The 23,416-nt window shown below is 39.8% G+C and overlaps 1 protein-coding gene across 2 annotated transcripts in view; it reads left to right on the top strand.

Annotated features, from left to right (window-relative positions):
• The window catches only part of LOC115339504 (amyloid beta precursor protein binding family B member 1 interacting protein), a 72,336-nt gene that overhangs the window by 19,420 nt on the left and 29,500 nt on the right, over positions 1-23,416 (top strand). For both annotated transcript variants that reach the window (XM_030009578.2, XM_030009576.2), the window contains exons 3-8: positions 1,065-1,152; positions 2,691-2,983; positions 8,749-8,826; positions 11,115-11,274; positions 14,943-15,064; positions 23,225-23,299. In XM_030009578.2, the coding sequence (XP_029865438.1) occupies positions 1,065-1,152; positions 2,691-2,983; positions 8,749-8,826; positions 11,115-11,274; positions 14,943-15,064; positions 23,225-23,299 (816 nt within the window). The remainder of the gene's footprint in view (positions 1-1,064; positions 1,153-2,690; positions 2,984-8,748; positions 8,827-11,114; positions 11,275-14,942; positions 15,065-23,224; positions 23,300-23,416) is intronic.

The raw sequence follows: 23,416 nt of genomic DNA on the forward strand, positions 1-23,416 counted from the left end.
AAATACATCAAAGGCAGCAGCAGAGCAGAAAGAAGTACTTGGTTCCCTATGTCCACAGAGAGTAGGACAACAGGGAATGGTCTTCAGCTGCAGCAAAGAAGTTTAGGATGAGCATCACAAGAAAGGTTTGATGGCAGGAATAGTGATATCGATAGTGAAGCAGTGGAACAGATTGCCAGAGGTGGTGATGGAATTTATGTAATAGGAAGCTTTTTAAAGCAGGTTAGGTACACATTTTTCGCGTATGACCCAGGTGTAACTGACCTGCCTTAGGACAGGTGAATGGTCTAGACAGACCCTTGAAATTCCTTTCAATCTTCTCTACAGTGTTTGCTTATTAGAGCTATCGCCTTCCTCACTGTGGAAGGGAGAATGTATCTTTTTCTTCTCCACTGTATGCACTTTTCCTAACTTGTGAAGCACTGGTTCCCTGCCTGCTTCCTGAACAACAAGGCACAAACTAGGAATTCTCTATTTAACTATGCAGATTTGCAGTTTACATTGCAAACAGCAGCATGTTTTGTTCTTTGTTGTGTTTGGGGGTTTTATTTTGCAAACAGCATGAGAAAGCAACAGCTAGGTTACATTTATATTAGTAAATAAAGCACTCTGTAGCAAATGGCACTGTGTAGCTCAAATTTGTACACAATGAAACTCTTTCAACACCCTCCCCCTGCCCCCTTGCGAAAACCCCACCAAAACCTAAAAATCAGTCTGCCTTTATCCACTGTCTCTATTAGAAACAGCCCTAGCCTCTGCTGTTACCCACACCAAGCCCAGGTGTTGCCTGACAAGAGTTGCAGTTGGCATGGGTCAACATTGTATTGAGAAGCATGCAAACCGTTAAACACTTGGCATGATTGTGAGACCGTGCTTGAACCCTTGTCCTGGCCCTATTTGGTTTACCAGTCTAGGCATAATCCCAGAAGCTAGTGTGTGTCATTCTGTTCCTTGAAGAAGAATCAGTTTCATTAGACAAATTGAGGTAATTGATTTACAAATGTTAATGTCTGTAATAGTCATTATGTCATCAGATACCTGTTTTTTTTCTTCTACCTTAACAGAGTTTAGGAGTGGAGACTGTACAACCTCCATCCCCCAAAGTGTCCAACAATGAATTTAGCTTTACAGTTGGTTTTAAAGATTTAAATGGTAAGTAGCTGAATGGACTCTTTCATGCTTTTTATGCTTATTTAAAATACCTCACAGCAACAAATGAGAAGAAAAACTTCAGGCACCCTTGATCAAAAAAAACCAAAAAACAAAAACAAACCAAAAGAAAAGAACCTGTTTTGCTGTAGGGGGAGATATATTTGTGTGTCTCAATTTAGGAAACTTCCAAGGAGCCAAATTTGGGAATTTGTCCAAGTTTAAAAAAAGAACCCTCCCTTTGGTTTTGGGGGGGGGGGGGGGGGGATGTTGGTTTTTTTTTTCTGGGGGCTGGTTGTTTGCATTTGCCTGAGTTGGTTTTAAACTGTGTTTTTGTCCCTGAATCAGTTCACTATTAAGCTACCTAATGCCTCTACTAGCAAAGTGGGTAGAGGTCTGTAAATAGAGAGGATCATAAGCCAATTTTTCCACTGAAAAGAAAAGCTTCTGAAAATACTCTGTTAGCGTAACGGGTAGAGCAGAGTAAACTGAGGCAGTCTAGTGACATGTTCACACTTAGTCTGATGAATGACCTATTTGTTGTTGGACTATATTAGCATTGTTGAGTATCTAGTTCAGCACTCTCCATCCCTTTCCAAAATCCCACTTAAAGCTTTCCCAATTTGTGATTATTTTTTTTTTTTTTTTTAAACTAGTCTCTTCAAAGAGCTTTAAACCACTGAATCTGTTGGTTCTTAAAGAGCTTTTCTCTTCTAGAAAGCTAAATCATCCTACAGGATGTTACTTCACAGGATCTCTTATAGCATGGCTAGTTCAAACAACCAAAGAAAAAATTGCATATGAAGTTCCAGTATAGGATTTTATCTTACACTCTGACAGAGTAGAAGAGAGAAAGCAAAAGTTACAATATTTCTATGATTGATAAGATGCTTTTGAAAAGAGCCTGTCTTGTTTGTTCTTTGCTTAAAGTATCCTCAAAATCCTGCATATTACATGAGGTATGTCATAGATGTTGATCACACAATTACTGATGTGCTACAAATAATACCATACAATTTCCTGTGTCTTAGAACTCTCTAATTCTGCTTCATGTTAATTTTAGAGTTGTAGAATAGTAGTAATTTATGAAGATATTCTTGATCTAGGCCTCAGTTGCATGGTTTGTTGTGTGCTATATCAAAACTTGCTAAGCGTATATACTTAACTTAAGTAAATAGCCTAATGGGAGCTAATGGAATTTCTTTCATCCATATCACTAAACATGTGCCCAGAAACCTTGCTGGATCAGGGCCAGGTTTCGTAACATCATAAGGGCCTGAGACTGTATCACTGATAGTGAAGCTTCCTGTCCTGTTTAATTTGTATTCATAGAGTTCCTTGTACTCTGAACTTCAGTATGACCAGATTAATGGCTATTCCTAAAACATGTTTGTTTCTTGAACCCATTTAAAATGTTGTTTCTTTTCCCATAACCCTTATATCTTACAGTAACCATGCCTTCTGCAATTTAATCTCCACTGAACTGGAAACATAGTGTTTTGCATTGCACTCACTGACACATTTTGTGGTTTTCTTTACAGAATCCCTAAGTGCCCTAGAGGACAAAGACCTGGATGCTTTAATGGCTGATCTTGTAGCAGACATAAATGAGGTTGAACAGAGAACTTTACAAGCCCAGAAGACTTCTGGGAACCAGCAAAGTACAGTCACTCAGGCTTCGACAGGCTTGGATCGTGACATTTATTCTAAATCAAGTCCTTATGTTACCATTACTGGACAGTTTGGGGATGACTTACCCCCTCCACCTCCAGACCCTGATTTAGACCTTCCACCACCACCACCACCACCTCCTCCTCCTGAGCCACTCACCCAGGTAAGCCTGGGTGGAACCTTGTTCTCAGCATTCAATAGTTCTTGTAATTTTGCAAGTGGTATTTGGCATTGGAACAACAGTGGATATCCCAGGTAGAAACATTTTGGGAAGGTTCTGTAATGATGAAACATGTGTGATCTGTGGAGTGGGATTTTTCTATTATTGTGGGCTCAGCAGTTTCTGCCTGTTCCTTGACCTATTGCCCATTCCTTCACCTTTTTAATCATCATTTTGATAGCCCAAGACAGGCACAAATCATTGCAAATGGTTTATTGTAATGGAAAACTTGTCACTGGATTTTTTTAATAAGTGCTGATCAGAGAACTTGGCTTTGGCATTAGTGCAAAGCGTGGCCAAAGATCCCATGTTTTGTGAAGATGTCACTGTGTTTGTTCATTGCAGTCTGTGCTATTGGTACTGATGGGAGGGTTCTGTGGAAGTTTCCCAGATCCATCCGTGGCCTAACTGATTTCTTGCAATAAGAAAAGCTGTTCAGTTGTGTAAAACTCAATGTTTGCTAGGAGACTGTCTGCAAGAAGTACCTCTCCTAATCCCAACACAGAATCACTCTGCTTTTCTTGGTCTTGTCTTTGAAGGGAAGTAATGAAGACCATCTGCAATATAGGACAAATGCTCTTTATTGAGGATGTGCCAAAGTTATCAGTATATTTATAAACAATTGGCTTACCTGTATACTGAAATTTCATACTTAACACAACCTCCTCCTTGTTTGTGTTTCTTGCAGAGCTGTTTTAACAACTGAAATTAAATGCAATATTTCTAGTAGAAGCCTTAGAAATTCATTTCTTTGACATGAGGTTGTGGAGAGGGAGATAATGTAAGAATTCTGCCTTGTCACAGCCCTGTGGGGAGAGTACGTGCATTAGAAGAGTGATGCAGCCCAAAAAAGCATGAATCTGAAATCATGAAAGATCTAAAACTGTCTCTTTCAGTATTCATATGCATAGTAACTATGATAAAGAGAAGATGTTTACATTTAGGGAATGGAAAGATTTTAGGGAACATGAAAAGTGCTCTGTCAGCCCATGTAGAACTGTACCACTCAGTTTTGCTTAAAACCATGGGCAATTCATTGCAGTTTAAAAGTCCACACAAACTGACTATGAATCACCTCAACATCACTGCTGTCCCTGTGTTTAGCATCATACAGCAGACATATTCAGCAAAAGGAACAGAAAATTTGGTAGGAAGAGGACCTTTCTGATTATACAAAAAGTGATTCACTGGATAAAGCTTCATTTGGTGCATAGGACCTTTCAGTGCTGTTTGAAGAGTGAAAGTCATAAACATGTGGGAGGAACTTCTCCATTTTTCTGTATCTCAAAGATAATAGTTAACTTCCTATCTTACAGGAATATCAATATTTGCAAAATCAGCAGCTAGACAGCTTCAGAAGCTGGAGTCTTTTATTTAACTAGTGTAATTGATATAGAAGAGATGCTGTCAAGATAAGTTCTGTCCATTGTCCTACAAATATGTCCCCATCTTGTTTTAGACTCATGACCTGTAAGGAAGTACCAAGCTTCTGGTACAAATAGTCTGGTTTGGAAGTGAGGAAGTATGGTCTGGAACAGTAGCTGGTTAGGTGGGCTGAGATTGGCCAAACTGCCAGATTCAAGGGCTAGTAATTGATGGTTTGCTTGCTGGTAACAGGTGGGATCAACACTGAGGCTTGTATTCTTTAACATTTTCATCTGTGACCTGAGTGATGACATAAAAAATAATCTGCAGATGTGCTGAAGATACTTTTAATTAAGGGCACTGACTGAAAAGATGAATGGCATAACTTCAGTGCAGGGGGGACCTTGAGAAGCGTAAGGACTGCACCAGCAAAACCCTCAGAAACCGAGCAAGGTACAAGGCCCTGTGCCTGGGGTGGAATAACTCCATGCATTTGTACAGTTTGGGAGGCGACAGGCTGAGCAGCAGCCCTGCTGAAAAGGAGGCGGCATCCTGGTGGATGCCACATTGAATAAGAACCATGAGTGCAAGGTCCCATCAGTATGGGAAACTGGCCTGTGTTGGGAGGAGCATGGCCAGCAGAGAGAGGGAGCCATTATTGCTTTCTCTTGGCACTGGTGAGGCCACACCTGGAATGCTGCATCCTGTTCTGGATGTGGCGGTACTGGAGAGTGTCCAGCAGTGGGCTGGCCAGGGGCATGGAGTGATCAGGGGCCAGCAAGGACAGGCTGAGGGAGCTGGGCTTGTTTAGTCTGACAGAGGAGTCTGGGGGGTGATCTAATGACAGCCTAAAAATACCTGAAGGGTAGCTACAAAGCTGGTAGAGCCAAATTCTTCCATGGTAGTGTTAGGTTATATAACAAGGGGCAACAGCTACATGTTGTAGCTTTGTAGTGTTGGATAGGACATTAGAAAAACTTTTTCCATTTCAGGTGGTGGTGTAGCACGGGAACAGGAGACCGAGAGAGATTCACAGATTCTCTTTCTTTGGAGCTTTTCCAAACTTTGCCAGGCAAAATCATGGCTGACCTGATCTAGTGTTGGTGACAGTCCTGCTTTAGGCAGGGAGCCATACTACAGACATCCAGACCTCTCTTCCAGCCAGCGCTTTTATGATGCTGTGATCTAAAGCTCACTGAAATCAACAGTGCTGCACAGTTCTTTCCCTTGAGTCTTCTACTGAGCCAGTTCTCTGTTAGCTGACATCCTGCACTACCTGAGGGTCAAACAAGATTTCAGAGTGAAAAGAGGATATACTTGCTAAACACGACTGGAATTCTATACACAAAAACATAGCTGGAAGTCACTTCTGTCTCCCTCAATTAAGTGTTCCTCTGAGATAGTGTGCTGAGTTAAATCTCGAGCAGTGTTTTCTGGTCTGTTTCCAGATAGAGGGAGAGGGCAGAGAAGGATGGGAACAGGAAGTATAGGCATTTCTAAGGAATCTGTCTGCAGTGGTTGATTTCCTCATTAAGGCACTGGTTCTGCTTTCTCCCGCAGCCCTTGCCTCATTTCTGATACAGGTTGTATTCAAATACTGATGGCATAACCATTGTGTGGCTTACTGTCCACTAAATTGCCTATAGAGCTATTACACAAGTTGCAGTGTGAATGATGGAGGTAATAACCGCTTAAAATGAATATGGAAAGAACTGATTTCAAATTAGTATTTACTGTCTTGGTTAGTATTTGCTTTGACATGACATTTCTGCTCAGTAGAATGAAATGCAGCTGTAAATGGAATGTATTTTGTTTCATCAAAATCCATGTTCCTGTTAGCCAGGATTCTTGGTAAATGATTCTTGAGCCAATCAAGGCTGATATTTTGTTTAACATGTCTGGTTGTCTGTAGTCAAATAAGAGTAGTGTTAATTATTCCCAATGCACCTGTGATACTAAGACTCTATTCTCTAACCTTTAAGTGTGCCAAAATTAAGAAGTACGGCCTTTCTTTCATGGAAGCATAAAGCTGTCTCATAAGTTTCCGTCAACTCTGACGTTTCTTTTTAGAACTGTGCTTAAGCTAAATAAGGCTTCTACGTTTTCTATGACATTATCTGGATGACTTTTACATGCTTCTGTTTTAAGATCCAGAAGACATGGTGGTGATACTGTAGTGGGAAAACAAATCATTTAGCCTGTCAAAGCATTTCTTTAACAGTGTTAAAATTTTGCATCTGATATGTTATTTACTTTGCATCATTTCCTTTTTCTACATTAAGACAGACAAAGGTTATGAAAACATGAAGGCTCTAGGGTGAGAACTCTGTTGCACAGATTTGTACAGTGTGTGAACTCTGTTCAACACGGGTCGCATGCAGGTGAAGCCTGAGTTATACCTGCGTAAAATTTTCAGCAGAAAGTCTGCCCACACCACACTCAACCACTTTGGTTAAGATGCTTTTCTGGCTTCCTGCAGAGAGGTGTTTTGAGATGGTAAGGGGAAAGCCGTAGTGTGAGAGGCTGTGTGGTCTTCCTTCTGTAGAACAGTCAGCCTTACTGCGAAAGCCACTTTTGTCCAACAGCTTCTGTTCAACTACAGAAGCTATTTTTGGATTCTCAAAATTAAGCATCTCTGAGCTGTAGCAATGCAAATTTCCATACCTGTGGAGAGGAAAGAAGACTTTTTTTAACTGATTGCCTGGTATTTATAGTGGAGAATTTGACAACCACAAACATGCCTGAAACCATCTCTTTCGGGTTGCACACCTCACCTTGTATTTTTGACATCCTAAAGGATGCTAGTATCCAGGGGAAGCAGTGATAAAACAAAAGATGTTTAGTTTGGTGAGAGGATGTCAGTCATGAGTACTTTAGTTATGGTTGAACCTGCCTCAAAGCTTGGGATGAATAAGATAACCTTCTTAGCTCTTTTTTTTTGCTTTGATTCTATGGTATGTCTGTAAGAAGGAAGTGGTGGCAATGCTTAGTTAGGCCTAGTTTCTTGCAAGTGCATTTGCTATGAGTTACAGCCATCCTGGGTTTCTCAGTACAAAGACCACCAGAATTATAACTTTAGGGTAAAAAATGGAGGCTGAAGGTTAATACAGAGAAAAATCTTGTGTGGAAACAGGGCAGGCAGGAACTTTCTCCCACAGTCATTGACTGGAAGTTGGTTGCGCCTGTGAGTACTGTTGGACAAAATCCTAGCCCTTTAAAACAAAGGAAACCGCAAAAGTGAGAGAGAGCAACAGGGACAGTATAAATCAGCAAAGAGGCGAGAAAGCAAAGACAAGACAGTTTTCAATAGGGGGAGCAGGGATTTAAAGTTGGAAAAGAAAGTTGGAAAGAAACCGAACCCTCCAGAAGGACTAACAGTCAAAGTCAGCCCCAGGAACCACAGTTACTTGCTGCCCAAAATGTACTTTTCCAACTCTGTATGTGACTGGGGGAGACTACTGGAAGATAGATGGCAAAAAGAAACAGTCACAATCTATACACCAGTCACAGAGGCAACAGTAGACATGGGCATCTGGTACATGTACCTAAAACTCTCAGCAGCTGGGCATCCAGAGTCTTCCTGGATCACAAACCTCACTGATATTAAGAGAGAGGCATGATATTGATACAGCTGCTTTGTAAAAGAAGAGCCAGGTGATACTGAGATTTTTAGGAATCCTGCTGTGGCATTCAGCAAAATCTGGAAGGAACTCGAGTGCTCTATCTAACTGTGTCTATGTTAATATGAATAGGCCCATTACTAGAATAAAAAGCTATGATACCAATTTAATGAGGTGTTCCTCTCAGTAAGTATGTGTGCAGTAAGAGCTCGTATGTGGCAAGTGAAAGAATTCAAGTAAATTAACGTACTTAACAGGGGGTGTAAAATTGTAAGTGTTATAATTGCAAGCCAAGTTTTCAGTACGATCCTAAAAACTCTAGTTCTCTTAATGCTGTTGAGAGGCAACTTTTCTTCCAAGAGGCTGTATCCACAGTGCTATTCATTCAGGCTACATCTTCCTTCATCTTCTCTTTTGTATCAGCTGCAACCCATATGGAAACAGAAGAGTCCAGTTTTCAGGCGTTCCTGTAACATTTGAGGAACAGAACATGTAACAGCTGTATGACTGGGCAACAAAAGGAAGTGCTGGACTTGTAAAAATCAAACCTTTGGGTGGAGGATATTAGCTCAAGGAAAGCTGGGGATTCCCTGTAACTATGAAGTTTCCCATGACAAGCCTTATGTTCTGGATATAAATAACAAGAAACAACTCTTTTCAAGTAGACATAAATTACTGGCCTTACTTAACAAGAAGTATACCAAATAACTTGTGTCTTTTCAGGAAGAACAAGAGGCACAGGCTAAAGCTGACAAGATTAAGCTCGCATTGGAGAAACTGAAGGAAGCCAAAGTTAAAAAGGTGAGCCTTAAAATAGTGAAATGCTACCATAAGAGCTACCAGCTAAGTATCTATTATCATTCTTCTCAATAATAAAGTTCTTACTAAAACTTAAAACTTCTAAAGATATTCTGTAGAGATGTCTTGTCATCCACCTGAAGAGAAGTCTCTGGAAGAATGCTGCCTCTGAGGGACTCAGTTTTAAGAGGACTTGGAAGGCTCTGCCTCTCGTTTCTTCCAATGTTGGGGCAAAGCCCACTGTTCTGATAGATTACTTCAGGAAAAGGGGAATGTACATAAAAATATTGCTTACTTATGCTGTGCTGATTCCAGAAGTATTAAACATTTCTTCTACAATGGATGTGGATTTAGGTAATCCCAATTAATTAATGAGGGTCTTCTTGCTAAATCTTTTCACAGCAGTGTAGTAATGTACAAGGTTAATAGAAATTATTTTAGACCAACAAATTGGAAAGATTCCAGCCAGTGTCTGCACAGTGCTGCAGTGTGTCCTGTAATTATGCCCACTCATCCTAAGCTAGTGTTCCAGCTGAACTCAACAGAAGCTGCAGATGTTCAGTAACTCTGAAAAATGGATGTGAAGTAAAAACAGTCATGACCTTTCAGTCGTGCTCAAATAGGAGATGGGAAGTGCTGGAGACCAGAGCCTGCAGGGCTTCCAAGAAGAATTGAAGCTTCCAATAAATTTGGGGGTATCCAGACTTGAGATGATGCCCACAGAACACTTTACGTTCAACTTCTGAGAGAATGTGTTGGGAGGATTTCGCCAGTGTTGTCTTTGAAAAGCTCTGTAACTAAACTTATGACTGCTCAGTGGTCACCCTCTTTTCCTTGCAATCTTGTCAATCTATAGAAATAGCTGAAGGGAGGGTGCAAAGAGGATAGAGCCAGGCCCTTTTCAGTGGTGCCCAGTGACAGGACCAGAGGCAATGGACACAAACTGAAACACAGAAGATTCTGTCTGAACATCAGGAAACACTTTTTCACTGTGAGGGTGGCTGAGCACTGGCACAGGTTTTCCAGGCAGGTTGTAGAGTCTCCCTCCTTGGAGATGCTCAAAAGCCATTTGGACAGGGTCCTGGACAATGGGCTCTAGGTGGCCCTGCTTGGGCAGGGGATTGGACCAGATGACCTCCAGAGGTGCCTTCCAGCCTCAACTATTCTGTGATTCTGTGAAGATGGAAGCTGCATGCATGTTTCTGAGCAGTCAGTTATAACCAGACAAAAATACCCTTTTTTCCCTAGAGGTATTGTAGATTGTGTATGTACACCATTTCTTTTTCTCTATAATCTGCATTATGGCTCTACTTATTTTAGAGAGGAAGATACTTAACAAGGGTTGGAATCAAAGCAAGTTCATGTCTTTTGTTACATTTGCTTTTACTTTTCAGAGATAGTGTAGATTTTCTCTTGGGGTTCATCACTCTCTGCTTCTACCTGTTCTTTAACAGAGATTGTCTCTCTAGTACGAAAGCTTCTTATGCACACATTTTAAAATAAAGAGCTATTTAAACAAGACTATATGGAGAAATCCTCCCAACTCACCAGTTTAGTTCCAGCTTCCATGTACTGATCCTGTAGACAATTTTTCTTCTGTTTTCAGTAGTAATGGAGCATTTTAAGTACTTCCCTTGTGTATTTGCAGTTCTTTATCATATTTTATGTACTTCAGCATTTTCTTGCATTGTTCCTCCCTGAAAAAAAGTGCACGCTGTTTCTTGTTTAACAAATACTTCACAATAAGAAGAAATAATGAGTGTCTTAGGTTAATTTGGTCAATATAAGTAAGTCATCTGTTTGCTTTATTGATGGGTGTTAGACTGCTGCCCCTCTTAGTACAATCTGATTTCAGGTTAGTCTGTTGACATGGCTAGATTCTTTCATGCTTTTTCTCATTTAAAACTAAACTTTCCATATTTCTAGCTTGCATTACGGACACACTGTCCTTTTGTACTTGGTTTCCCTATCAAGCATTTTTCTTAATTGCACATCTAGTAGATTTAGAGAAGAGATTAATTTCTGCTTTTTCTCCATAGCAATTTCATCTTTCCTGAAGTCATGCACAGGACAAGGTTCAATTTCCTTTTTTGAGAAAAGGTCTTTATTTTGGTGGCAATATAATGTGAAAGCTTCCAAGCTGTTTTATTCCCTCAGCTCACTGCGGGACAGGGTGCCTTTGAATCAGTAATAACCTTCAGCCTTAATCTTTCTTATCTATGTTAGCAGATTCAGACTAGCCTTTTACTTGCTTCTGAAATTAACTGACTCTTCTGTGACTCTGTACTCAGCTTGTTGTCAAGGTGCACATGTACGATAACAGCACAAAGTCACTAATGGTGGATGAGCGTCAGGTGACACGGGATGTTTTAGACAATCTGTTTGAGAAAACCCATTGCGACTGCAACGTTGACTGGTGTCTGTATGAAATGTACCCAGAGCTGCAAATTGGTAAGTGGTGTAGTGACAGAGCATATAGCAAATAGATATAGAGCCTCCTGTGCTATTGGTAATCTTGAAAGGATAATTAATAACATTTCTCCTGCCCATGTGTCCACTGGTGTTGGAACATCGCAGTCTGTAATCTGAGGGATGCTGTAGGAATGTACTTGAGCTGTTCTTGCTGTGGAAGTGAGTCTTCCATTTGTCCACGCTGTGAGCTGCAGAGGGCTCCTTGCCCACCACTGTTTCCATCATTCTGTTTTACACAAAATGAAGGGCCCATGTGAATTTCACTATGTTTGTCAAGGCAGTGACAGACCCAAACACACCAGTACTCAACTCTACCCTTTGAAGAGAGGATGCCATGCTGAAGTGCTGTCAGCAAGCTGTTACATTACTGGCCAAACAAATGTTGTAATTAAACAAGACTGAGAAGTGTTCTAGTAATTTCTAATGCTTTTCACTTGTAATAGTTGTTTTCTTAAGTGTAGTTGTGGACAGGATATTGCTCTCTGACGGGGCTGCAGCTCTGCTGGTGGTACCTCATGATTTAGGAAGTAACTAACCTGGCGTCCAGGTCCCTAGGAAACAGCTGTGCAAAACTTATGTATTGTTTGGTGCAACTTAATGAGTTTTGTTTCAAAAAGGCTTCAAGACCTGATTAAGATTAGAGTATTCTCTAATTGTGAGTTATTTCAGAATCTTTTTATTGTCCAGGCTGCAAAGGTAATCACATCAAAAGGAAAAGGAAAATTGCCACAACTTTCTTCCAGGGTCACATTTGACCTAGAGAAATGGGAAATTGTCAAACAGCCTTTAGCATTCTAAGTTTACAGACACCCAGCAGAGATGTAAAAATGCATGAAGAAAATTAAGTATTGATATTGCACTTTAAAAGAGCCCCAGGAATAATCATCCCGCTAAACTAAAACAAAGAAATGTAAAAACAGTTGGAAAAAGCGTAACTGCTCATGAGCAAGGAGCTGCTAGTAATAACGGGGGCGATGTTAACTGCCAATCTGTTCTTTCTACTCCGTTAAGATGATACATGAAGGAACGTTGCTGCATTCTTTTGTACCTGCTTATCTTAACTAAGAAAAGACTGGAAATGTCATTAGACCCTAGAAATGTCGCAGATGTCACTTTGAATAGTTTTAGAGCGTTTTCTTGTCTTGGCAAGTTGCTTCGTCTGGTCTAGTGTGACTTGGAGAAACATTTCTGAGTGTTAGGATGACAGCATATAAATATAAACAGATTGTTTTCTGAATCTCCATAATCATTAACAACAATGTACTCGTGTTTCTTCATAATCTGGATAGACATTTTGAATTCCCAATCACACCATTAAAATTGAAGACATCAGGGAGATCATATGCTACAAACATTGGGGTTAATGGTTAGATTTTTTTTTTTTTTTTTTTAAGTAAAAATTACTTGTGTTACTTCAGTCCCAGCTAATGCTAGGTGCTTTGGGTTAGGGTGTTGGTATTGTAAGGAATTACTCTTGTAATGAATAAAAACTATTTTAGAAGTCAGGACAGAAGAAGAGTAGGAAAGGAAATAAATCAGTAGTTGGTTCAGGAAAAAAGGAAAGTCTATGAACTCCTGATGCAGAGGTCTATCATCAGGTCCAAATCAGCTGGGAATGGAGCCTTTTTGTTTGCAGAAGGGAATTTCAATATGGATGGAATGGTACATATTCTTTCTTCTGCTTCCAGTGCACAGCAACGTGCAGTTAATTTTGTTCAAAATCAAAACAATATGAACTATTCTTTATTCTTGTGAGTATACTTCTTGGCAGTTCTAGATAGCTCTATTACTATCAGCATACTTAGAAGACAGGCTTTCCTGCACTTTCCCTTTCTGCCTGCTTTCCAAATTAGTATTCAAGAGATTAAAATTACATATAATTTAAGAAGCAAATTTGAGCAGCAAATATTTCAGGCTGAACTGAAAGTCCAAGCTAGTTTTATATCAGAAGATCCTTGACAGAGTATCTTATATATACTGTTATTTTGAAAGACAATCATTGCAAATAAAATAAGCTACAGTTTTAGATTAATTGCTTGTTAAATATCACAGATAATCTCAGTAGTGAGATGGTGATATAATGCTGGGTTGTACATACCAGCATGTATTTTGTAATAAAGAGTATTTGCCTTATAATAGGCATCCAGATTTGACTTTTTTTTGTAACAACAATAATTATAAAAAAGACCATCCTGGGGATGGTAAGATCATACCTTTTATACAAGAAAAGTCTCGTACTGAAAATGAACAAACAAAACTATATGTGGCAAAAATTAGTGTTAAATAACTAGCGTTATGACCTGAGAATTATTTTACGGCTATCCTGGACTATAAGATACTGTTTACCCTTCAAACTGTTACTTCGATTTTATATAGTGCTTTGTATTTCCAGTGCATTGCGGAAGTATCAGTTGCTAAATGAAAAGTGTTATGTTGCTTGTGTGTTAAAAGTTGCTGTGTACATGTGAACTGGCCCTGAAGCTAATCTCATTTTGTGATTTTAATTAATTCACAAAATTTAGTTTTGATGGGACATACTGAACCCTTGTCAAAAGTAACGAGCGTTAAAGAAAGCCTACAAAATATATGCTCTGTTATCTCCTCTTATACTAGGCCAGTCTGGGCCATTGAAAGATGTGATCACCACAGACCACTGAAATAGGAGTCTAGGTGTTCCCAGGGAACTGCCAAAATGATACTGAAAATTAGAGCTGGGTGAACTCCCTGCCCCAGTACTGAATTTGTAGAAGAATGCAGTTTGGGTCCTTCCAAAATCACCTGTCAAATTATGCTCAATTCCTTTTCCTTCCAAAGGGGGTTTATGTGACTGTTCAGCTACTTTATACAAGTGAAAACGCAGAAGAGATTGGAGTTATGTAACCTCAGCATACACTGTGACTTTCCTGGGTGGAGGATCTGGGTTCAGATCAGCTCAGGAAGGAAGAGAACTGACATTAGGTCTCCCACATCTCTGGTGAGGTTTTTAAACTACAGAGATGCTGGGTGAAACAGTGTATCTTCACATCAGTTCTCAGTCTGTCTTCCCATTTCCTCTGTTTTGCTAGTTCTGTTTTTAAATGCAGTTGCTTGAAACAAAACATTTTATTTTCAGTGCATAGAATTCTTTCTGCTGACAAAAAGCAATTTCTCATTTGTTCCAATAAGGGAACAACAATTCCCTTATTCCAACAAGGGAATAAGTTTTTACTTTTTTTTTCAATTCAGTAGCCAAAGTTAACACATAACCCCCCCCAGTCATACTGCAAACCTTAAAAAAAAAAAAAAAAAAAAAAAAAAAAAAGGCAAACAAAAGCAGAAAGGCGTTGAGAGACATGGATGTAACCATCTACTCTTAGTGGTTCACTGTTTCCATCCTTTGCAGTGTTTGGGCAACAGCACAGAGTTGCAGGAGGAATCCAGGAGCATGCCGGCACTACGTAAGGCATCTTCTGTAGCTGATTTGCCCTTCTGCATGACACTATTTTCATGTGGTTTTGCTGCCTTCTGGGCAGTAGAAAAGAGTGCTGGACTGTCCGGCTCTGAACAAACACCAGATAATGATTACATTCTTACACAGGAATTTCTGCAGCCTCAGGAGAGGGGAGAGAGAGTTTGAGTGTCTTACATTACCTTTTCTGTCTCTCCAGAAAGGTTTTTTGAAGACCATGAAAATGTTGTTGAAGTGTTATCAGACTGGACTCGAGACACTGAGAATAAGATTCTGTTTTTGGAAAAAAGTGAAAAATATGCTTTATTTAAAAATCCCCAGGTAAGCTAACATGGTATTTGGATAAGAGTCTAAAATTATGTCATTTCATTTGTATGCTGCCTATTGCATTATTAATTTGCTTTCAACTCTGTCCGTTTAGAATTAGAGAAAGCAAAACTTGTACTTTCAACAAAAAAAACCCCAGAATGTTGAATGCAAGGATTTGAAAGTTAGTGCTTTCTGTTCTTTTCTGATACTATTTTAAAGTCCCGTCTGCAGTGGTAAAAAATGAAGCATGTAGTTCTCCACTGGTACAAGCTGTTGGTTAGGCACAGCTCTCAGAACTGGGGTGAGATGGCTCAGCTGTAAAAACCTGGCCTTTGTCATTACTACAGTTTCTCCACTATTTCTCCTGATGAAAATCAATGTTTCCTTGAAGGTCCAGTTTTTGCTAGGTGAACATCAAACTTCATAATGAGTATGCTGAGTACTACAGAGAGTTTATCTGGATTTCATTTAGACTGGGGAGAAGAATTGGGTGAACAGTAACTTGTGCACACTAACTTTGTGAAAAGAGGGTCTGCACACTGAATTGCGTCAAATTATTCAGGATAGGTGTATACACAAATGATTCATTTCTTGTGATGTGTGGTCAAAACTGTATTTACAAACACCCTAGCCCATACAGCTGATGGATTCTGGGGCACTAGATCTTTTCCCCTTGTCAGCGGTCTGTTAGCTCACAGAGCATCTGGTTTGTTCCTGAGGGCAGCAAGAGAAAAAAGAGCAATTCGGCATTGCCAAAAAAATGAGTCAAATACATAATTTGCCAGCAAATCTCACCAAGCTGCTCATTAGGAAGTTTTTTGGTTTGTTTTTTTTTTTTTTTTTTTTTAGAATGAGCCAGTGTTTCAAATAAAACCTGCAGAGAGGAAGTTTCTTTTATTGACATAACAAGTATTCACAGTCAGGTAAAGAAAACTTACCCTGCAGTGTACATGGATTGATGTTGATTTTTAATATGAAACAGCAAAGCCAAGTTTGGAAGCAAAACATACATGATGGCTCAAGATGTCATACTTTCTAATGCACATAAACATACCTAGCAGCAGAGGTTCGATTGTACATTTGATTCGTACACTAGTAGTGTTACTTGGGCAAGGCTGTGAACCTCCCATAGGATGTAACTCTTTGATGAAGATTCTGGGCATTTTGATTGCAATGAACTTTAGAAATAAACATAACCTAAACCACAACCAGAATAAGAGTGTAGCTCTGTCCTCCCATCTCAGGACATGCTGAGCTTGGACTGGACAGGTCTGCAGTCCTTGAGCTTCAGCCCCTCTTTGATAAGCTCTAAAATGAACAGCCTAAGGAAACTGGGTCAGTTGCAGCTATCACACTATTGAAATATTTGCCAGTAATAAAGTCTAACCGTCTGTCAGGCTTAGTAAATTCAAACATTGTGAGACAGGCAGAATAGTGCAGTCATATCGGCGGTTTGTCTTTTGGGCAGAGAATAGAGCTCACACTAGATAATGAAATATGGTAAAATACATGATATGGAGTGAGTCCCTGAAAAGGTAAAACAAGTGAAAATGCTGAGTTGGTGGGGGGCAGGGTGTATGATTACTTGCAGCAATTATGGTGTGACCAATGAGAAGCTGAAATCCAGTGCTCTGATACTGTATTCTCAGTATATTCAGCCTCCTCCTCCTAGCTCAGTCAAGGTTGCCTCATAAACTCATTTTGCAAGTACAGAAATTGCATAATGTTTTTTTTGACACAGCCAGTGGTGGTAATGCAGCAGCAGGTGGATTCCTTGTTGGTCTTATTTACTGCTCATTCTGTTGAAGGCTGTCTGTGGAGATCTCACAGCTTTGTAACTTGCAGATATTTTTCTGGAAAAAAGAGGCAAATTGCAAAGGTGGCCAGGTTCTTAGATGAATTAATGTTACAAAATTTTCATTACAGAGGTTTGATGCAATTAAATGCTTTAAAAAAATCTTATAAAGATGTCCAGATGCATTGCTAAAACAAGTGGATCTCTGGAGAAGGTCTATGACCTGTGCCAATATTCATTGTTTCTTTCTGTGAACTAGTTATGTACCTGGTAGAGATTAAACAACAATTAACTAAACGTGTTTCATTTTCTAAAGAGGAACTGAGGTTTTGAAATGCAGGATTTATCCTCTATGTCTGTGCTAGCAACATGCTGCTCAGCTAATGCCAATGGGTTTTTTTGAAGATTGTCATTCCAAACGTATTTTGGAATACGTTTTAGAAAAAGCATCTGCAAAATCCTCAGGTGTACCCCTCTTCATGAAGGCAGGCACACTTTTGCCCTTTCCTCACCGTGATATAATTTACCCTGCAGTGTACTCACAGTAAAAGACTGTTCCATGAATGGCATCAGTGACTCATCTACAGAGATGGAGCATCACAAGTCTATGACTAATGAGTGAAACAAAAATACATATTGGTATATGCGCAAATAAAGGTGATGCTTTGTCATGTGGTTGAGTGATGCTGTGCTTGACTCTTGAAAGGAAAGGTTGTCAGGTCTCAACACCTCTTTTCAAAGAGCTCAAACAATAATTCTTAGCTAAAAGAGAAATATAGGAATATAGGAAATGCTTTTGCTTCATTTAAACAGGGTTATTTGTAAGGGGTAGCTGAATTGAAACTGACTGTAAATGCTAGTCACGCTCTTAGAACGCTGTATTTGATTTTTGCTTACATGGATTTTGATTTCCTATGTTTCTTTTTTGCTGATACAAGCAGACAGAATAAATTCAAACAGTGCAGGTGACGCTACATGCATGTGGGGTTTTTTTGGTTTTTATTATTTTTGGACAGTTTTTATGAAAATTAATGAAATTCTGTACAGTGTGTACTTTATGCTTCTGCTCCCTTATACGTAAGCCAAAAGGAAGAGCTGTACCCTCCAGTGGAGAACCCATACACTGAATTGACATTTATTTCTTCCAAAAAGCAAGAGTACTAAACAGCATGAGAAGGAGGTGGAGTAAAAATTTGTAATGTCTTTCATAACAGGACAGCTATAGTGAGTTTCATGCTTGAATATTTATTTTGAAGTCAGTGAAATTGGGCTAGTATCCACCAGGTGATACTTTTGTTTTTTTACCACTTTGGCCACCTTTATGAATCAAGGTTTTTCTTTTGTCTCCACTGTTACCTAGTGAAGGAAACAGAGAAGGGTGGCAGGGAACCTCATTATTGAGTGTGCTGGCAAATGCGCAAAGAAATAGAAGCGAGAAAAGGGAAGTGTTTTTCACTGTATTCCCACTGTTTAGTAATCTTAATTTGTCTGTCAGTGTATCTCAGACCATGGTATAGTTTCAAGTTGAAGATGCTGCTTCAATAAATATTTTTCTTTTTCTGCCTTGGGACTGTAACACAGAAACAGTCTTTACACATTTGAACCATTTTGCAGGTGACTTTTAATGAGCCTATTGAGTGCTTTGCTGTTAGCTGCATCCTAGCTTATGTATGTCTTTCATTTGTTCCATGTTCCCCTCTCTTTGATGATGAAGATCATCCTCCTCAAGGCATGAAAAGTCAGCTGTAGTGATTTCTTCAAACATTATAAAATCAAATAAACAGAGTTGAAAATCAGTTTTTTTGGGAGCTTCAAAAGAGTTTTGCCTTTAGCTTTATTTATTTATATTTGTGATCTTTAGAGCAATTATAGGTATCTTTTAATATTTATAATATGCATTTTTTTAGGGGATACATCATGATAGAGGTTGCAGAGATGACCTTGTTCTATTTTTTCTGCACAAACTGTGTGGCATTCAGTACACAGTTGCAGTGGGCTGAAATGGGATGAGAGCTGCCCGGTTCTTGCCTCATTCTGGGAACTGTTTGGATGAGCATAAACAGGCAGCTTATCGCATAAGGAAGATACTAATGAGTATGGAACAGCTGCCTTGTTCGCTGCATGCTGTCTGATCTGTGCTGTTGCGGACCTTGCAGATCTTCTAGAAAAAGTTTCAATAGCTTGAAAGCAAAAATACAACCTAAGCAGAAGAGGAAGCAGAGGGAGGATGCTGCCTTGAACACCTATTTTCTGCTATGTACTGACAAGTAGCTGCTGCATTCCAGCTTGGATGGGGCTCTGTATGGAAAAAGAGGAAAGGTATGAGAGAGGTGCTGTTTCATTTAGGAAATTCTTTTTTACGAATACAGAGACATGGAATGCCGATCAGAGAGTTTGGCAGTGCAGTAGTTAAGGCTACTGTTTCGACCGTGATCCAAGTTTGGTTTGCTTACATGCCACCAGAGACGTTCTTTGAAACTATTGAAAACACCTTCTGTCTTCAACTGTTTGAGCATTATACAGTGGAGAAAAACATGTCTGAATGTTTTTACCTGCCTTTCCACACAAAAGGAGATGGCTGTATCCCTAAGTACGAAGGTTGTATGCATAGACTAGTGGTACTTTACAGTACAAAGCACAAAATTAACCTAAGGTGGCTATAAAATCTTTACAGGATTTTCTTTTATGCATATGGAATTTCCTGCTGATGTAAAGCCACAGAGGGATCATCAGCTAGTTTTGCCACTGTCCTGCATAAGCACAGGGGGAAATGCTAGCATAATGTCTCTTAAGGATATTGTACCTGGCTAGCAGGACATGTCAAAACTGCCACTGTTAGCTCTGCATTAGTCTGAGTCAGGCAGAGTGGCATGGGAGAGCAACTGGCTTTGTGTCAGCTTCAGCTGGTCTGGGGTATGTAGACACAGGGGATGATTCTGCAAAAACGCTTGTCTGTTTGTCTCTGCAGTAAATAACCCAAACAGTGCAAACAAAGCAAACCCAATGACAAAGTGTACCAGCATACTTTGTTTTGTTTGTTAAAACAACCCTTTATGTTTGCTTTATTATGTTATCAGCCCAAGAGGATGAATCCATCCTGTTAAGTAAGCTCAGCTCTCTATCAAGAGAAAGACATCGTCTTTTGAACATAAAAAATAATTAATTCTCAAATCTGTAGACATATGCAGAGAGCTGCCCTTTAGCCACATATTGTCCCATTAATGACCTGACATCCCAAACCAAACATGCGTTTCCCAGTGGTGTCCTCAGACGGGAAAGAGCTAGCCTTTTATCATGACCTTTGACTACTGGACTTGGAATGACCTCTTGTGGACACATGTGGTTTGCCTCCTATAGGATGAATGCTTCTGATCAAAAATAGGAGACCACACAGTGATAAAACAAGTACAGTGTACAGTCTGCTCCCCAGGTTTTTAGCCACTGACAAATAATAAGTACCATGTACTTCCAGATTTCAGGGCAGAGACATAAAGAAGGTAATCAGTAATAAATGAAATCTGTGTCGACAGGTGAAAGATGACAGTGTACATCTGTGTAATATTGGTTTAGGTGACAGAGCCCTCTTTCCCTAATGAAAAAGCTGCATTGTTAGAGATCCAGCATGGATATCATTACAAACTTTCTGTCTTTGCTGTTGATTATGTCAGTACAGGGTGGTTTGTGTTTCTGCTAAATAAATGCCAGATGCCTAAATGTGAATCAGTTGTAATCAGAGAAGCTTTGTTTTCTTATCAGTGCACTGAAGGCTGACTGAGCCAGATGAATGCACTCCCCACTGGTAGTAAAGCTGATGAGCCAAGCCTTACTGAGACAGTGATAAGGTGTACTTACCTTGATAGATCTTCATTGTGTAGTTTAAGGATTGTACTATGTCTTCATAATGACCTGTAGAAGGCGGCGGCTTACAGTTTACATGTCCCTCTACTTTCCAAATCCATCCCAAAGTCTGGAGGCCCAACCCAGCCTAACAGTGCCCTCTGAGGTTTCTCTTCATACCTTCATCAATGCAAGAGTGGGTGTGCCAACATCAAGCCAGCAGTGCTGTGATAGCACTCCCGGTCAAGAAGAGCCTGTTGCACGTGTACAGAGGACTTGGCTGCAGCTGCTCAGAACAGTATCTTTTTTTCCAGTGGGATGAATGGAGCAGTGCCACTCAGGCCTATGGTTTTGGACTGCATAGGCAGGCATCGCTGTACAGGTTCTACTGAGAACACACTTTTAAGTGGGTTTTGTTTTGAGCTGGTTTGGGTTTTTTCCACTGTGAATACACTCTTCAGATGTAGTCACGAAGCTGTGGTCCTTAGTGTTTGCTTGCCTTCATCCATGGACTAAAAATGTGCTCAGGCAGTCTGGAGCCAGCTATGTGCTGCTGCATATCCTAGAGAGCATTGCTGTGTTTCCTAGCATAACTGTCTGTTGTATTGAATATTGAAGTTTCTTTATGTTCATACCACAGACATGGCATCAGCACAGGCCAAGTTGCAGGTGGCTGTGTTTCTGATGTCCCCTGTCTGACTTAATGTGAACTTTTAAGAAAGCAGTTTTTAAAGAACTGTTTTTGAGCTCATCCACACCGCTTCCCCTTCCACTCCTCGTGCCCCTCCAAAAACTGTCTGCTATGAGGCTCGCGTTCTGGCAGACAGCTGTTCACAGTATTGCTTGAAAAAGATGTGGTTGTGTGGAAGAGCAGGGTTTCACTTCAGATAAACCTCATTGCTGTAAACATGGTATGCTGGCAGGGCAGATTTGCTGCTTGTTTGTTTCTTTCTTATACTGTAGCAACAGCATGTTCCTTCATTTACACACTTCTCATTTGTCTTTTGGTAATGTTTGCATTTGTGCTGCAGTTTAGTCCTTGTGGAGTTCAAGGCATGTAAATATGTTGCCACATTCTCATAGTCTTGAGACATGAAAAACAGAGAGAGATGAAAAGTCAGATAAACTCTTCATTTTCTTCTTACTGAATTGCTGAAGAATTACAGCATTAGGAGTAATTTTTAAGTAGATGGCTTTCAAAATTTGTCGGGCTTTTATTATATTGTGTATTTCCTAAACGATGGTATTTGGTTTATGCCCTTTGTTCTACAAACTTGGCTTTTTGACTAATTCCAGGGAAATCATTAAGACTGTCCATGCATCAGGTATTTTTCACATCCAAGCTCCTCTTCTGCACGTACTTTTGTTTAGAAAATGATAAAACACGAGAACTTTGAGTGTTATCATTCTGGTCTCAAGCCCATGGATCCAAATGCTACTTGATGCATGGCATAGCTCCTTGATCTACGTGCTTCCTTCATGCCCAGCTGCCTTACTGTCTGCAGACAGCCTGGCTCTGCTATCTGGCCGTGCTTGCTGTTGAGCAAAGCCACTGCACATGCGCCAGCACACAAGTCCTAGCATGCTCCTGAGCTACCTTCCCACTGCCTGAATTTGCACATATGTCCAAGTGCTGTCATTTTGTCCATCTGTATGTACAATGCAGATGGATGCAAAATTGTTTTTGCTGTTTTAACAGTGGGTGAATTTATTTTTACTGGTAACTGTGTGCATGAGGTGGTGTACTTCCTTGTCTGCAGGGGCAGACAGGCACTGGGTTCTCTGAGGGCGGCTGCAGCTTCACAGACCTCTGTCGCAAAAGCGGAAGGTGATTTCAAAGTACAGGCTTTTGTTTCAGTAGGCTGGAGCACATGTGCCAAGATATCATGGTGATAATTTCTTCTGATTTCTTCTAGATCTTTTAATACCTTCCTCACTGCATACAAATACTTTGCAGAGCATGAGCAGGGGTTTAAAAGTAGGAAGTAGTAACTTTGGATAAAGGCTTTGGCATATAAGCACTTTGATTAAAAATTAAGGGCTGAGTTATATCCAGAGTGCTAGATGTGAAGTATGCAAATTACCAAATTGGGTTTTTAGGAAAAATGCTTTGTAGCCTTTTGATACTGCATTGTATTCATCGTATATCAGCATGCAATAAAATGTTATGTTCTCTACTGCCTGTAATAATACAGGAAGCCGTGAAAATTGGAATGATAAAATCAAATCTATTGATCTAGAAAAACAGCCAAAAACATAAGCCAGTGTTTTTAAAATTTTGGGAGGCTGTATATATATAGGTAAAAGTAATTTTGTATTACTTTTTAATTATATTCAAAATGAAGAATTAAAACTCATGAGCTGGCAGCTGTGATTGAAGTTTTCTGTAAGAAGAGTCCATAAGCATCTGCCTCTTATATGTGCTGGCTTGGGTATTCAATAATGAAAGACTGAGTAACTGTTGAATGGGTTTGTAGCGATCTAGTTACTTGTGTTGCTGTCTTTATAATGAACATCAATTTTGTTTGTGTCTTAATCAGAATTTCTACCTGGCAAGCAAAGGGAAGAATGAAAGCAAAGAAATGAATGATAAAAACAAAGAGGCTTTGCTGGAGGTAAGCCAACTTTCTAGCTTGATGATGCAAATGTCACCAAAACTCTGCCACCATCTGCATCTGCTCTGCAACAACTGCCTTTAGTTCTTTGTGGGCAAATGTGTAACAACAGGAAAT

The sequence above is a fragment of the Aquila chrysaetos genome, chromosome 3 (genome assembly GCF_900496995.4).
Source record: "Aquila chrysaetos chrysaetos chromosome 3, bAquChr1.4, whole genome shotgun sequence".
In the NCBI taxonomy this organism is placed as follows: Eukaryota; Metazoa; Chordata; class Aves; order Accipitriformes; family Accipitridae; genus Aquila; species Aquila chrysaetos.